The 16799-nt window shown below is 38.5% G+C and overlaps 1 protein-coding gene across 1 annotated transcript; it reads left to right on the top strand.

The window, feature by feature from the left end:
* Positions 1 to 6042: 6042 nt before the first annotated feature.
* Positions 6043 to 13706, top strand: LOC120725764 (agouti-related protein-like). Its single transcript, XM_040018814.1, has 3 exons — positions 6043 to 6493; positions 9241 to 9317; positions 9524 to 13706. Exons 1-3 carry the CDS (start codon positions 6355 to 6357, stop codon positions 9794 to 9796), a joined length of 489 nt encoding a protein of 162 aa, XP_039874748.1. The 5' UTR covers positions 6043 to 6354; the 3' UTR covers positions 9797 to 13706.
* The last annotated feature ends 3093 nt before the right edge of the window (positions 13707 to 16799 follow it).

The following is a 16799-nucleotide window of genomic DNA, read 5'->3' as shown; positions in this document are numbered from 1 at the left end:
AGTATGTATGTACATAAATGATCTTTGATATCCAGTTAGCCAAGAGGATGATTATCTCCAGGCGCTGTTGGGCCAGGGCTTCATGTGCTGCAGAGATCAACCGAGGTTTTTCACACGATCTGAGAAATGTGTTGTTGAATGATCAAGTTAAGTGTGTTTTTCTGTTTCCTAGATTTTAATTGCAAACATATGACAATTCCTCAAACATGTCAAGTTGTTTTCCACCCACTAGATGGATACCAAGTGGTGCAGTGGTTCACACTGTTTCCTCACAGCAAGAAGGCTCTAAACTTGAATCTGCCGGCTGGCTGGGAGCCTTCCTCTCTGGGGTTCACGTGTTCTCCCTGTGACTGTGTGGGTTTGCTCTGACAGTCTAAAGACATGCATGCAAAGTTCATTTGTGATTCTACATTTGCTCTAGGTGTAAAGTACAGTATGGGTGGTTGATCTGTCCAGTGGTGGTAACTTACAGGATGCTGTCCATACTATGAATGACAAACATCGCTATACCACAGATAGTGGGTGATTTTACTGAACAGCAGTCAGTGAACTTTTCAGCAATAAAAAAATTCCCTCTGTGTTTTTGTCTTGTGACTGGAAGAATGAACATACATTCAGTTCTGGTAACACTGACTTGCAGTCAACGTTGCCATCACCTTTATAATTAGGAGATTTTAACTGTACCATTAATATGATTGGCTACTTGTATGACAAATGCATTTATTTACTCGCTTTCAAAGAGTTAGTTGAAAAAAGACTTGTCTGTTCTGTTTAAGTCACTGAGTCAGTCGTGTCTACACAGCCAGAGCCTTTTACAAGGTGCAGCCCATCAACGAGGTGTTTCCTCCAGTTCTGGTGAGTATTGTTCTAATATTTTATTAGTCTGTTATTCAACACTTGTGAGTACCTGTGTCTGTGCTTCCTATTTTTAGTTTACAACACCACACTCCACCTTGTACTTGTTTGCAAAGGTGTCAGGAGAAAGTAAATATAAAACGAAAACATGGCAGCACAGCTCAGGTTTGCAAAGCTGTATCTGAACAAACCTCAGGGCTTCTGGAACAGCGTCCTTTGGACAGAGGATACAAAAGTGATGGCGACTGGCCATAACACAGCATCATGTTGGGTGAAATCCAAAAAAGAATAATGGCACAAGCACAGTGGTGGAGGGGTGATGATTTGGGCTTGTTATGCAGCCACATGACCTGGACGCTCATTTTTCTGGAGTCTTGGCTGAAAGTCCACACACGGGCCACCCAACAGGACAATGATTCCAAGCAAAACTGCAAAAATATGCCAGAAGGACTGAAAAAGCAAAGAATCAAGGTGTTGCAAGGGCCCGGTCAAAGTCCAGAACTCAACACCATTAAAATAATGCAAACTTTAGAGCGCTGCGTATAAACCGAGGCCAGCAAACCTCAATAAACTGAAGCAATGCTGTGAAGGAAAGTGGGCCAAAATTCCTGAATGATGCGAGAAACTGATAGTCATACAGAAAACAGTTGCTTTGAGTTATTGCTGCTGAAGGTGGTTCTTCAGCTTTGACACGTTACAAGGAAGGAACTCTAACTGCCAGGCTCTTTGTGGCATCACACCTGGGAAACATTAAATGCATATATACACATAGTTTAAATAGTGTAATCTTTCATATACGGTGGGCCCTTGTTTATCGCTGGAGTTACGTTCTAATAACCCGCGATAGGTGAAATACGCGAAGTAGCAACTTTGTTTTTTTACAGTTATTATAGATGTTGTAAGGCTGTAAAACACTACACACTTTATACACTTTTCTCAGACAGGCATGGACATTTTCACACTTTTCTCTCTTGTTTAAACACTCTCAAAGTTCAAACCTTCGTAGAAAAATAAGTCCAGTATTATAGAAGGAAACCAAAGATTAAACCCTGTTTTCAGGTCCAGAACATGGGAATAGAGCAGCTGCCAGAAAACTCAACATTAATGAATCGATGGTACGGACGTGGAGGAAGCAAGAAGAATGAGTTGAGTAAAGTTTGACTTATCTGACTGTTTTGTTTCACTTAACGCGCCTTATAATCCGGAAAATACGGTAACTTCTACTTTCCTTTAGCATGTCCAGAAGTCCAACTTTCTGTGCGATGGTTAGCATCTTCCTCTGCCTCTTGGATGCTACCTCAGGCGCCTTTGATGGTGCAAAACTTCGACGTTGTTGTGTTTGTTGGGGAGAAAACTTACAAACATACAGTGCAGCACTTCTGAGTCACACTGCCTGTAAAGTATATTAGTTACCATCAGTGCCCGCTCTTTATGTGATGCCACTTTTGTTTGGGTTTTGACATTTCTACTCTTAGGTTTTGAGTTGTGAAATTGTATGTCTCCTTTTCCTGTGTTGACTCACAGTTTCAAGTGGAGGACACAGACGCCAGCTCTCCTCCCATGTGTCTCAAGTGGGAAGTTCTTCTGAACGTTTTCAAGGAACCAGTTAAAGACCCTTCAGGGACTTTCCCCATCAACTGCTTTTTATAAGATTGGTTTTGTGGCAGGTTTCAAGCTCAATAAAGAGAATAATTTGTGTGCCCTCTGCTCCCTGAAGATGTTTGCATATTCCCGGTTAAAATAATAAAAGATGGATGACATCCATAGCGCCATGGCAGCTCACTGTCGATCTTTTCTGGCCTACTGAGCCTTTTTAAAAACAAAAACAACAACATCTGACAGTGATGGAGGCGCTGAGTCTGGTTTTCATATCCTGGCGCATATAGAATTTTTCTTGGATGCTCTTAGTTGCACAGAACCATCTGGGTCATATTTTTCTTGACAGATTGAAATAAAGTAACGGCTTTTTTTAACGGCTTCTTAGGTTTCCATTAAAAGTCATCATTCATTAAATGCAAGTCATCTTAAATTATCTGTTTGGAAGCTGTCCCTGAAAACCTTAAGGCCTTTGTTCCTCGCAATATACTGCTGTTCATTTCTACATATTTTTTTTATAAAAAAGGGAAATAGGTGACGTGATTTAATAAAGGAGAATAAAAACTTTACTTCGGTTTAAATTTTAATTCCAATAAATGTATTCTGCTTGAAGCATATAAGCAGAAAATGAGCAGAGAAAAAGAAGAAAAAAATATCTCTATTTTCTCTTGTCTCTATTACAGACTTTGCCTCTTAACAGAGAATGAGTGCACTCAGGGGTGGAACCCTAAAAATCGGTTCTATTGGCTCAACGTGGGGAAAAGAATCCCAATTTCTATTGTGGGCTTCAGTAGATTTTTTCCATGTACAGGCTGTGATCAGCTGATCTGGGCTACTGCTGCTCTGAGGTTTACTCCTCTTTGAGGATTTACACAACGGCATTCAACAAATGTAAGCAGGTGTTTTATGAGTTGTCCTGTTTATGCTCTCTTTATACTGAAGGTGGAATTCAATAAATAAATCTAAGTATCATCAGCTTAACATTTAAATTCCTGTCTTTCTTATCTTTCTCCATCTCTGAGTGAAGTTAGCTCTTTCTTTTCTCTCCCTGTGAAAAACTAGCAACACACTGGGAGACAAACACACATTATTACTGAAAACTTCACTGCATTTGAAATTACCTTTTATTTAAAGAGCCCTCGGCCCTCTTTTGTAGCACTACCTACATGCTGAAATAAATAATCGTGGGCATCTGCTCTCGTCCCAGTGTTGCTCCAGGGAAAAAACTGGCCCCACTTTAACCCCTGACAACATGACATGGTTTTGCCTCTTTCATCTCTTTTTATGTGACATGCTCTGGTGATTAATACACGAGTAGGATTTCCTCTCACGTGTTACTGTTTAGCCTCAATTCGGTTTTAAGTTTGAATGCTCATAGTGACGTGAAATAATGATTCCTCTCAAATAGGTTAAAGCAAAAGTATTGAGGCCGTTTTGAAAATGTAAGGAGTGGAAAGTACAGATATTTGTTTAAAGTTAGGCGTGAAAGTTAAAAGTTGTCAGAAAAAAAACAACTCAAGTAAAGATACCTGAAAATTCTACAAAGTACTATTACTTCGTTACGTCCCACCTCTGATGGTGTTGAATAGTGGAACAAAATCTACTTCTCTGCCTCTGTGATTCATCAGTTTTAACTAGATCCCAACACCACTGGCTGAAACCACAGAGCTTCCTCCATGTTTTATAAATGGCTGTAGACACTCGCCACAACTTCTGACCTCCTCTTTTCATACGACAATTTTTTGAACCAGAAATGTTTCATTGGGATTCATTACTCCATCAGACCTGTTGCCACCAATTTTCAGTCCAGTTCTTGTGTACCTTTACGTACCACAGCTAGTAACAAAATGCCTAAAGACACAATTTAAAATCATGCTTTGCTAAGTTGAGCTGTTATTTGTAGACACAGCATTGGTTCATACACTCAGTGCCTTTTTATGCTTGAACAATTCATGAGTCAGTGTTAAATGGCTTGCAAACAATAACATCAAGAACCTGTACCTGACCATTGTCAGAGGGAAATGATCAGGTACAAGGACTGAACTAAAAATGAGTGAAAGAGCAGCCAAAGAGCCAAAGAAAAAACTGAAACAGCTCCAGAAACCCTGGAGGAAAAAGAGAATCTGGCTACCAGGAAAAACAATACAGAGAAATGAAGGGTGTCTTAAGAACTGCACAGTCCTGTCAATCATCTTGCATAAGAGTCAAGAATTATCTGCTTAAGCAACTCCAAAAGAGACAAGCTGTCATGGAAACTCAAAACATTTAGGTAAGTATGTTTTTTTTTTAGATCTGCTTGATTGATTGATTTCTTTGAACTCTTGAGCTCATAATGTGCTCAAGTTGAAATATCTTTGCTCGCTATACAACTCAGCACAAACTGCAACAGAACTGTGAGCATCGATTACCTATTAGAAGATAATCAGTTGCAGGATCTCCCCACAGACCTTTCAGAGCTCGGAGACCACGGTTTTTAAGGGGAAGGGTTGGCGATTGAATGGATTTTAAGCAACAATAGAGTCTCTCTGATAATAAAACGCTTTATCAGACTCATTATTCACCAAGTCAAAGATTTTATTGTGGCTGTATTAACATGTGGATGCCAGATGAAGCTCTTATTATGTACATGAGACTGAAAATGTAGCTCTTGTGTCTTATAAATGTATCCATGGGTTTAACGCTTTCTTTATAACCAGCGGGCACACAGGGAGTATAAGTCACAAAGTACAGCTAAATATATATTTTGATAAAGTCCTGACCAAGAATCCCCACCAAGCAGACAAACACATATCTACTGCAGCTATATAAGAGTGCAATGTGGAGCTTAAGGCCAAGCTGCTGCCTTTCATTTCTGACTCGCTTTGTCAGCATGGAAAGGAGATATTGTTACATGTCCTTTAAATCCGCTGCCAATCATTTTAAACACGTTTCAAATTAAAAGCTTCTTTGATATTATGACTGAACTTTCTTCCTTCGTGAAGTGTTGTTGTATAATAATTGAATGTCACGTACAGTTTCAGATTGCAGGTTTCCGTCGTGTGTGCTTTCTTCAACCTACAAAAGGCAAGGTTCACTGAAGAAGTTTGAACTTTTTATTTATACTAAAAGCTTCATTTAATGTGCTGCCTTCACTGCATTCATCCAGCTCATTGTATCACTTTCAAAATGCAAACACAAGTTCTGCTGTAAATGAAATCTAAACATTTTGACTTGAGCTACAGTTAATAAAACTTAACTAAAGTGATAAAAACGTCAAATTCCACCCATGAACATATCACCATGTTAAATTTATATCCTCGTTCATGTCTCAAGGCTTCAGGGGAAGGCAACAGGAATACAATTAGATAAATTCCACATGGACAAAGTTATCACATAAAAACATCCGTCACAGGTTGCCAGTCTGTGTTCTGTCTCACAGCTTAATCATGTTCTCTAAATTCAGTTCTTGGACTTCAGATAAAATCCAAATAAAGACACACTAGTAACTTCTTTCAGATTATTAGGAACAACATTTCATCCTGTTACATGTGCATGAATAAATCTGCTCTCTTTATGTTGTGAAGTGGCTAATAAATATTTTTTCTATTTGCGTAAGAGCCGTTATCTTATTTTTTTATATATATATATATATATATATATATATATAAAGGCAGAACAAATCTATTTGTTTAAAGTGAATAAAGGGACCCCGTCGGTCACTGTGGTTTGAAGGCGCTGAGACAAAGTGGGGTGTGTACCATGCGTGTGTGAGCCTGCCTCTTTAATATATTAAAGTTGGAGAGGAGTGAGAAGCGGACACAGAGAACAGGCCAGCCAAGTAACAGGTTGGGTTTGAAGGCTTCAGCTGGCATCGCAACACAAGGAAGGCCTTTCCCGTCCGGGGTCCTGTGTGTCAAGAGGGAGATGAAGCTTAGAGTCGGGATGAAGCTGGCACTGCTGTGTCTGTGCATTGTGCAGCTGGCCTTCGGAAGTCGTCAAATCAACGACCGTGAAGCCGCTGCCCGCGGGGATGTGCCGCTGAGGAAGGCCTCTCACGGCACAGGTGAGTGCGTGGGAAAACACTTTATAATTTACCACGAGGTCGCTGCTGGTTTACAAGCCAGCAGAAACAGCAGACTGTAATAATGGCTGGACCTCATTAAAGTAATAAAACCGATAACTTCGTTTTTGGCTATTATAAAAATTAAAAATAAAACAAAATTTCTTTATTTAAAAAGAATTGCACAAGTCTGCTGTACAGGGTGAGGGACAAAAAGTATAGTAGGACTGACGTAATACCACCTTAAGTGGCCACCTTTATATCACGCTGCTGTTGTTTAAAGGTGCGCTTAAACAGTCTGAGAGTAAAGCTGGGGGTGGTTTAAATGTGATTTGTCAGGATGAATTGATGAAATTAACCTGCAGTCTCACATAATGTGAGGATTAGTGTGACTCCTGGGAGTGCTTAGAGGATATGGGACAGCTGCTGGGTTCATTTTGATGTCACATTTGTGACATAAATGTGTTACAAATGGTGGTGAGACACCAAGTTTCATGAACAGAACAGAACATTTGTGTCTTTCTATCTTTTTGGGTGTGTTCATCCCTGAAGTCAAAACAGCCTTTAGTAAAGCAGAGGTGGGGAATTAATTTTCCCAGTGGCCCACGTGAGAAACCGGGGCCTTTATAAACTTATAAAGAGATTAAAAAAAAAATTAATATTGAGCAAAACTGAGTTCAGCTGATTGATGTGGCCCTCAGATACCGGAAAGTTCTACTTGAGGACAGAAGTATGTGTACTTCGTTACCTCCCACCTCTGATGGTATTGCACAGTGAAACAAATAGTACTTTCATTTGATTCCCCATTGGGAAAATGAATTGCACATGCCTGCTTTAAAGGCTGTAAAAAGCATTCACTTTATATGTGTCTTGATCTCCGAGCCATTATCCTCTGTAAACGACACCTTGGTATATGAAATGGCTCTGAATACGCTATCCTACACACAGTGCGATCAAACTTTTACCCACCACCACTTCTGTGCTGTATTTCCACACACTCCAAAGCTGACTGTAAAAATTCAATTGTCTGCACATAGTTAAAGCAGCAAAGAGCATGACAAGCATATTTAGTAGCAGTGGGGACGTGTCACTTTCTGATATATCACTTAGGTCAGATTTACAAGTGTTTAAAGTTAGAGTATTTGAGTTCGCTATCTTTTTTATTGTGACTGATTTATGTGCGTTCAGATTTACTGCTGTGTAATTTTAGCAAAGTTAGACAAGTCTTACTGTTAACTGCAGAAGTGCGCTCTGCTAGGATTACAGTCGGGGATCAAAGCACCACCAAACGTTTTCCACTTAAAGAGTTTAAAGGGTGACCATAAAACGTCAGGCATCTCCCATGATTCATCAGCACAACATGAGCCGCAGAGGAGGAGGCCCAATGCGCCTCGTAGCGCATAACGGTACAGCTGGCATCGCCTATGAAAGCGTATATCAACATGACAACACTTTATGGGAGTCTTCAATAATAATAACAATAATATTAATCTTATTTGCGCAATTTCCTGCTGATTGATCAAGTTTTAATATCAAGTGGTTAAAGCATTTTGTTTGGGGGGGTTATACATTTTACATCCGTGTTATTATTCATGTTATTAAAACATAAATCAGGATTTCACATAAGAAGGGGAAGACACGCGGCAGTAAAAGCTCCGGGCACCTCTATCACCTGTCAAGGACTGACAGCTTGTTGGCGAATAAATCACCGTGTCAGTCTCAGAGTTTCCTGCTAAGCAGGGTGTGAGGTTGCTGCGGCTGCTTATCTATAGAGATCCGCCAGTGTCTAGGCAAATCTTGTCTCATCTATTTGAGGAGTGATTTATTACTGCCATAAAATTATATGAGCTGCAAATTGAGAGTTGACCTGTCTCTATAGCAGTATACATTCATGCACTGTCATATACCCCTGGTGTGAACCGTTTTACATTTTTTCAGCAGTCTCAGATATGTGACCTCGGGCCTATGTCACTAAATGTTTTCAGTTACAGTTTTGGAGGAATTTATGGGCCTGCCTGCTCAGCTCTTGGGTATCCAGATATCTCGTGCGTGTGTGTCTAATTAAATAAATCGGAGATGATTTGCAGCTCTTTAGTGGGAAAAAGATTTAGACGTCTAACTTAGAGGATCACATTGAGGCCCTCTGGTGGCCAAAGAGGTGACAAATTACATGGATTAAAACAAATTTACAGAATATTTTTTTTATCTCATATGATATTAATAAAACCAGATTTATTTTCGATGTTGATATTTTTTTTCCCGAGGTGCCCTAATCCTCATCTGTAGCTTTGCCGTTAATAAGTTATAGAACAGAACAGTAACTTTGCTGCGCCAGTGCTTCGTGACTTAAACAAATGATTATAAAAATGCACTTTGTGTGACATGAAACAAACTCTAGAAGTTGTACTTTCATTTATGTGCGTACATTTTGATTCTATTGTATTATTTTACTCTTTTCTGAACAAAAAACTTGCCTTTTTCCTGATTCAGAACTTTAAAAAATCAACAATTTAAAGAAACGTTTGTTGATCAGAGTTCATCATCAAGTCAGTTAAACTTTGGGGATATTGATGTGTTGAGTTAGGGGGGCAGAGGGGCATTGTTCATCAGTTTTTGCTGATTTGGTGTTAAGGAAATTAACAACAGGTGCACTACAGGGGCAAAAATGAAACAACCCTCAAAACAGGAAAGTAAAGAGAAGGTTTGTTGATCTTCTTAAGTAAGAAAATAGTTTGATGTTGTTTCAACAGGGTCTACGAATGAAATCAGGGTGAGGCCTCTGTTTGCCAGGAGAGGACATTATGAACGACAGAGGATTCTTGTGCCAGTAAGTTCAAGATCTGTGCTGTTAATCTGTAAGTCTAACAAAACATATACATGTTCATGTTTTAGTCATACATGATTTCAATCAATCCTTAAAATGGTCAAAAATGTTTAGCATTTACTGTGTGCTGTGGGTACCCACAGTCAGAGGAGTCAGATGGCTTTTCTGATGCTCTCGCCATCTGTTTTGTTTTTCTCCCCACCTCACAGAAGCCCAGAGGCGGTCCTGCTGCTCAAAATGAGATTTGTCCTCCTGCTAAAGTGAGGCCAAATCCTGTGAAGATCAAATGCTCCCAGCTCGCTCAAAGCTGTTTGCCTCAGTCCGGTTGCTGTGACTCGTGTGCAACATGCCACTGCCGCTTCTTCAATGTCATCTGCTTCTGTCGCAAGACAAAATCGCAATCTGAGAAAAACAGACAAAAGGAAACACCCCATCACATCACATCAGAGACGACAAGTCCAACACACGCTACAGGCCATTGATCCTGCTACAGTGGTATCACACCAACCACTTCAATAGTGATAAAATGACAGGCACATGTCACAGTGCCAGCATCTTGAGTCAGTAAACAGATTTACTACAGTCTACATGACTTTGATACCTCGTATGAAAGGCAGCTGCTTCAACAAATTATTCATCCTAAACATTTATGTTAATGTGAATTTCTACAAATAACCTATAATGCATATTATTTTGTTTGTAATATCAATTACATTGTTGTTGCATTTTACCTTTAAAAAACAGAGCCTGGTGAATGTATACATGTGTTATTGTTGGTGCCGATTTTTTGGTAATATTAATACGAATATTACGTTCACAGAATTGCATGAGAAAGCTTTATCTGATTAAAGACTATTCATTTTTTAATCACGTTTTCACAGTAATCGGTGAGTTATTTAACAACAAGGTTACAGTAGAAACGGAGAAAATGTTTTTACAACCATCTATTGTCCAGATGGTTGTGGAGAAAACCTAACATAGGACATGTAAGAAAGCTGTCCTTCAAAATAAAACAGGAAGTAATCAAAGGAGACTCATACAGGTATGAATACTAACAGATTTTCAATCACAAAAAACTCTGAAACAATAAAACAACACAAAAAATTAACTAATGCTCAAATATATTAACTAAGAATAAAAAACAAGAAAACTAAGCCTCACACAACGACACTGCTGTGATAGTTATCCTAAATTTGTGTCATATCCTGAATTTATCAATTTGCTTTCTCTAAAATTTTTCATTTTTTATGTTTTTTATTTTTATTTTGCAGTCAGCCACGGCTTATACACCTAGAACAGGATTCAGAGATATGCATTCGGTTTAGGAATCCAGCAACCAGACCAGACAGACAGGCCGAAGTAGCTATTTAGCTACTATAGCTATTTATAGGCATATTAGAACAATGTTTGTAGCCCAGTTAAACAAATACTTCATCCCTGCTACAGAGGAGGGAGGAGCAGTTGGTAGCTTTCTGAAGCAGATGCACGGCCATGCAGTACTCTTCTTCCAAACCAGCCAACTGTATTGCCAACTGCCAATTAGGCAGTTTGTTTGCCATATTAGTGTCCTGCTGCTCAATGTACTCAAAGGAGAACCCGTCATTAGATCATTAACAGCAGGAAAGGAAAAACATGAATGTTTCACACAATAAGAGCAGGAAAAACGATATTAACAGCAGCTTTCTGTAGGCATGTGGTCATTAGAATCAATAATTGCTCAGCAATTTCCCTTTCATGAAGGGAGATCACTGCATCATGGGGAGTTATGGGAGACAACTCCCCATGATGCAGTGCAACATGAGTTAGACTGTGTGGGTGAGTTGAAGGGACAGGAAGCAATTGCAGATAGGCAATATGTTTATAATATACAATTGCTGTGGGTAACTATGCCTTTAGGAGCAAGGAGATAATATTTAACCCCAGAGCAGCTCAAGCTGATGGACGAGGCACAAAGTGATCAGTATTGGTTATTTACAGAATTCCTGGCTGGTCTCTTGATCAGCTGAATTTGATGAGCTGAAGTAACTTGTGGTCTTGTTCATGGGCAGAGGGCGAGTGGCGCAGGAGATTGACAGACAGGCTGGAATAGCATCTGATGTAATCTCGCTGCTCTATTGGTCTGTTGTGATAAAGAAAGAGCTGAGCGTTAATGCAAAGCTGTCACATTACTAAACAATGCATTCCTACCCTCAACTATAGCCACAAACTACAGATACTACCAGAAAGAATATAATCTTGGATACAATGTACAGAAATGAACTTCCTCTGAAGGGTATCTCGTTCACGGTTAGAGAGAGGACAAAGATTTTGGTTAATTGTGAGGGGCTCAGAGCTGCTGTACCTCCACATTTCAAAGAGCCAGTTGATGTGGTTCAGATATCAGACCAGGATGTCTGGACTATCTATATACTATACACTGGAGCGATTATGTGTCTCCCTCGTGAAGAGGTGTAGATGGTGGCTAGGGGGAGGGTCTGGGTATCTGTGCTTAGATCCAGAGAAGTAACAGAGGATGAAGATGGATGGATGATATCTGATATCCCTTCAAAAATCTGCTGGCAATGGTTTAAAGCCGATGTCCACAAATTGAATCAGGAAGAATTCAAGCATCATTTTCAGACTGTTCACCGCTAACAGCTATCTTGAACAATTAAACATCGCTGGAATAACTGACTACTCACAGTCACAATATCAAACTTCTACATAGTTTTTATTGGATTCTATAGAGAGCCTTTTCAGGTTGCCGTGTCATATTGTGCAAACTGGCCTTTATGTCAATGACCACGGTCTTTAAAATTGTTTTGTTACCCTCTCTTGTCTTTTAAAAGAAACATGAAAAGTGAGTCTTCTTTTAATAAATTCCATGTGTATTGTATAGTTTTTTTGATGGATTACAGTAGGTGATTAAGCAGTAACGTAGAGCAAGTGGATTCAGACAATTCTGATGTTCTTGTGTAAAATCAAGAGTTTGAAAACACTTTATCTGAAGTTGCCTGCCTCAGTAAATCCCATCCAAAAGATTCAGAATTTGTTTTCACGAAGGTAATTCTCCTTAAACAAGTATCTTTTTTTTCATCTGGTATGAGTTTTAGATAAAGAGACCCCCAACATCAGTCTCTGACCTCATAAATGCACGATTTTAAATGATGCTTTCATATATTTATCTAAAACAAAATGTTATCCACACCTATCAGTAAGTAAAAGTAAGTAAAAATTATTTATTTAGCGCTTTTCGCAGATAAAAATCACAAAGTGCTTTACAACAAAGAAAATGAAAAATGAAAAAGACTGACCTGGCAGATATATATCCCATAGAATCTCCAGGGGGGTTTTTACCTTGAGAAACTCTTGGGTTACCTTTGCAGTATGCTTTGCATCGTTATCCATTTGCACTGCATAGTTATATCCAGTCAATATTTTTTGCAGTAATGGGCTGCATCTGAGTAGAGAATATAGTCCTATGCACTTCACAATTAACCCTGCTACAAACAGCAGCATTCACATTATCAATAGAAACACAGATCCACTGCCATAAATGCCCATGCCATAAGTTCACCAGATGATATGAAAGTTAATGTGATATGCTGCAGATCATGAGTTGTTTCCCTCTGTCTCTATGCTTTGCTCCTCCTGCCATTCTGCTACAAGTTAAGCTGTTTTTCTTCTGTACAAATATTTTTTGTCCAAACTGTGCACTCATTTAGATGCTTTCTGACAAAGGTCAAACTGTCCTTCTTGAGTGTAACCAGGCGTTTGCACTTTGTGATAAATCCTATACATATCTCCAATCATGAAATTGCCTCTTGATTGTAGATCAAGTTTTCTTAGATTGCTTAGCTTACCCTGTCAAGTTCACATGGGTTCACCTTTTCTGGAACTGCATATTTTGTTGTCTGTTAAATACTAAGTGCAGTGGCATGCATCCAGGAACATTTCCATGTTCTGAGGAATTATTTATTTCATTATTTTTGTGGGCCCAATATAACAATGCAGTTGTGAGGACAAAAAAGGTTTAGAGAATGGTTGTCAAACATATGGCTCCTGTTGTAAAATTAACTGTCTTTCACAGTGTGATGATGCCAACAATTTGTTGGAAACATAAAGTTGTTAAAACGCTTTTTTTTATTCTTTTTTTTTTTCCAAACTATTACACGTGTGAGGTTTTTGTGCCTTTGTGGCACCGCTGTGCTCTTTCAGTGATAATGTGTGTAATGACAGTAGACTGACTAAATGCATTAAAAAATTTACATTAATCAAATTTTAAGAGTGTAAAACCTTTTTTAAAAGACTTCACTTTTTATTAACAGTTGTGTAAATGTATGATTCATTCAAGTTTTAAGACTGCAGTTGTTCTTGTCCATCCATCCATCCATCTTCATCCGCTTTATCCGAGGCCGGGTCGCGGGGGCAGCAGCCTAAGCTGAGAGGCCCAGACCTCCCTCTCCCCAGCCACCTCCTCCAGCTTATCCCGGGGAACACCAAGGCGTTCCCAGGCCAGCCGAGAGATATAATCTCTCCAGCGTGTCCTGGGTCTGCCCCGGGGCCTCCTCCCGGTGGGACATGCCTGGAACACCTCACCCACGAGGCGCCCAGGAGGCATCCTTGTCAGATGCCCGAACCAACTCAGCTGGCTCCTTTCGATGTTGTTGACTAAAAGTCATTTTTTAAACAGGTTAGACAGTGATTTTACTCACTGAGCCATTTGCGATATTTTTTTTATGTATTTCATTTAAACTGACGTACCCACCTGCAAATAATTCATGCAAGGTTACAGAGTTTTCTGTGGCCTGATCTCTGGCCTCTAGCTCACCAACAAATGAGGGTCACAAATGTAGTAACCCTGGAAGGTTTTGGACCTGTCATTGTAATAAGTCTCCATTATTTTTGCAGACTGAGATGAGCTGTTCGCTTGAGAGATGGATGTGTGATGATGACAGCTCTGATGATTCTCAGTCAATCATAACATCATTTATTCAGTTTAAATGTCATCCACACCAGGAGTCCAGCATGCACCATACCAGGACCACACAATTTAATAACAGTGTCATCAATTACATCTGCACTCTTCCTGGAATTACACCCATCTGCCTGCCACAGAACCGCAGTTTTTATCTCAGGATTATTTGTTAGTCAATCATTTTAAGCTCAAAAGCATCCCCTTGACTCAAATGCTATTCTAAATTAGGAAATAGATAATTAGGATTTTTACTTCCATGTGCCTACTAACAAAAAACAGTACAGACTGAGGTTTATTATAATAGTTGATCAATAATACTGGGCGACCACCAACACAATATCATCTTTAATAACAATTCTGAAAACTGATAAAAGTTGTTTGGCAAAAAAAACACACCCCTTCAGGTTCATGTCCTCCAAATACTTCCTTAAAAAAGAAATTGTAAAAACTTAAACATTGAGACGTATTTTTTAATTCAAACTTTTATTTTTAGCCAAATGAAGAATCTTTTTTCCAAAAGTAACTTCACCACTAATTTAGGTCCTGTATCTTTATTTTAATTCATGTCTACATTTTGGAGTTCAAGGCTTTCAAAATTCCTTTTAACATAATTTTAAAGGCAGCCTTGCTTTAATTTGCTTTAAAATGTTAATATTGACTACATTATTTGACATTATTTGCACAAATTAACAGTTGTAATCTTTGGTATAGACAAAAGGCAACAGATCTTAGGAGAAGACCTGTTATTAAGTGTATTAAGCAGGGTGCTGAGATCTGTCGTCGTTTTAGGTTTGGGCAGCTTGGAGTCAATTCTGCATCATATCAAAAGGGGAATAGTCAATTTAAATCCCAAGAAAACTTTCACAAATCTTGTAACAAATGTTCTTAAGAAGAGTCTGAAAATTTGAAATCAGAGACTCCAAGACAAGTGCACATACCAACTAGTTAAACCCACAGAATACTTTTACATCTACTCAAATTTCTGTTGGATAACAAAGCTTTTTAAAAGCCTTTCGGTTTTGTCCCAGTTTACCATCTGTATCTGTGGACTGTTCAAAGTGGGTAACTTTGATACACAAACATAACTGACAAAAGCTTTTATGATTCTTGTATGTGCATTTTGTGTTATCTACCCTGTGAGCTGTTGTTCCTGTATAATGACTGTAAGCTTTTCTGAATTTTATTTCATTTTATTGTATTTTATTTTTACTTTTTTGTGCTCCAAACATTTAGTTAAAAAGAGACCTCAATCCCACGAGACGTCCCATTCAACAACCATTACCTCTATGTAAAAGATTACCAGAAACTTTTGATTTTTCCAGACAATTTAATATAATATTCATTACTATAAGATTTTGTAAATCATCAACCACACACATGAAAAAGAGCAGCAGATCCTCTGAAAACAACACCAGCAAGGGTCTGAAATGTGTCTGTATGTTTCTCTTTAATATGTGGAAAATAAAGTGTTAAATATAAGTCACTGCAGTATTTTTGTTTTGTTTTGTTTTTTACAAAATAAAGCTGGCTCCAAAATCTGAATGCACTCTGTATTTTAAAATGATAAAAAATAAGCATCAGGACACACTGGCAGGAAGAACTAGGCACTGAGCATGTGTGGGGGAAATGTTATGGCAAATATCCACAGCATCTATATAAATTCTTTGCACACTCTGATACAATTCAGTCTTTCAAAGCCTTGCACAGATGTTGGTTCTCAATAGATTATAGATTTTGTAGAATCACTTATTTGATTTCTTCATTGAGGTTTTTAATTTGGAGTGCCCCTTTGCCCCTCTTAAAGCATTATTTGGGTTAATCACAGCAGGTTACACATCATGAAGAAGTTCTATCCACAGTGTTTGCAGGAAAAATTCTGCTCCAGTCTAGGAAATCTGAGACAAACCCATTGTTTGATAAGTGGCTGAAAGAATTAGGAAATTTGCTACACCTGGGGAAAATATGGAAAGTTAGATACAGTATATCAGACAAAATGAGTCTCTTTCAGAAAATCTAGAATCACAAGTTGAAATCAATCTCTAATGGTCTTACAGATCAACAACAAGGCAGGTAAGTAAAGTGAACACTAGTAACACATCAAATCATATTTTTTTTCTTCTTTCTTCTAAATATTTGTATTTTCTAAACCTTTAAAACTACAAATATATTTTTAAAAAGTATCAGGTAATAAGAGGTTACATTACATCAACACATTCAGTTACCACAAATCGGCCTAGTTTTCTTTCCTAATGTATCGGTGGCCGACAGATTTATCGGGGACCTGTGTAGGGACGCACACCCCCTACACTATTTCTCTGGTAAAACTGGTTAAGTAAACGGGACTTTCAGTCAACAATGCTTACAACGTTCAGTAACGTGAAACGTAAAAATAAAGAAATTTTGAGATTAAACAAAGAAAGAGTGTTTTAAAAGGAAAAACAAAAGTTTGGATTTTATTAATAAATTGGATAATGACGGACCGAATACTTTAGTTAAGGGTTTCCGTTTAGACTACATAAAAGTAATAA

Source organism: Simochromis diagramma, unplaced genomic scaffold, assembly GCF_900408965.1.
Source record: "Simochromis diagramma unplaced genomic scaffold, fSimDia1.1 OVJJ01000717.1, whole genome shotgun sequence".
In the NCBI taxonomy this organism is placed as follows: domain Eukaryota; kingdom Metazoa; phylum Chordata; class Actinopteri; order Cichliformes; family Cichlidae; genus Simochromis; species Simochromis diagramma.
The sequence above is the reverse complement of the archived record's forward strand: the minus strand, read 5'-3'. Positions and strand labels throughout refer to the sequence as shown.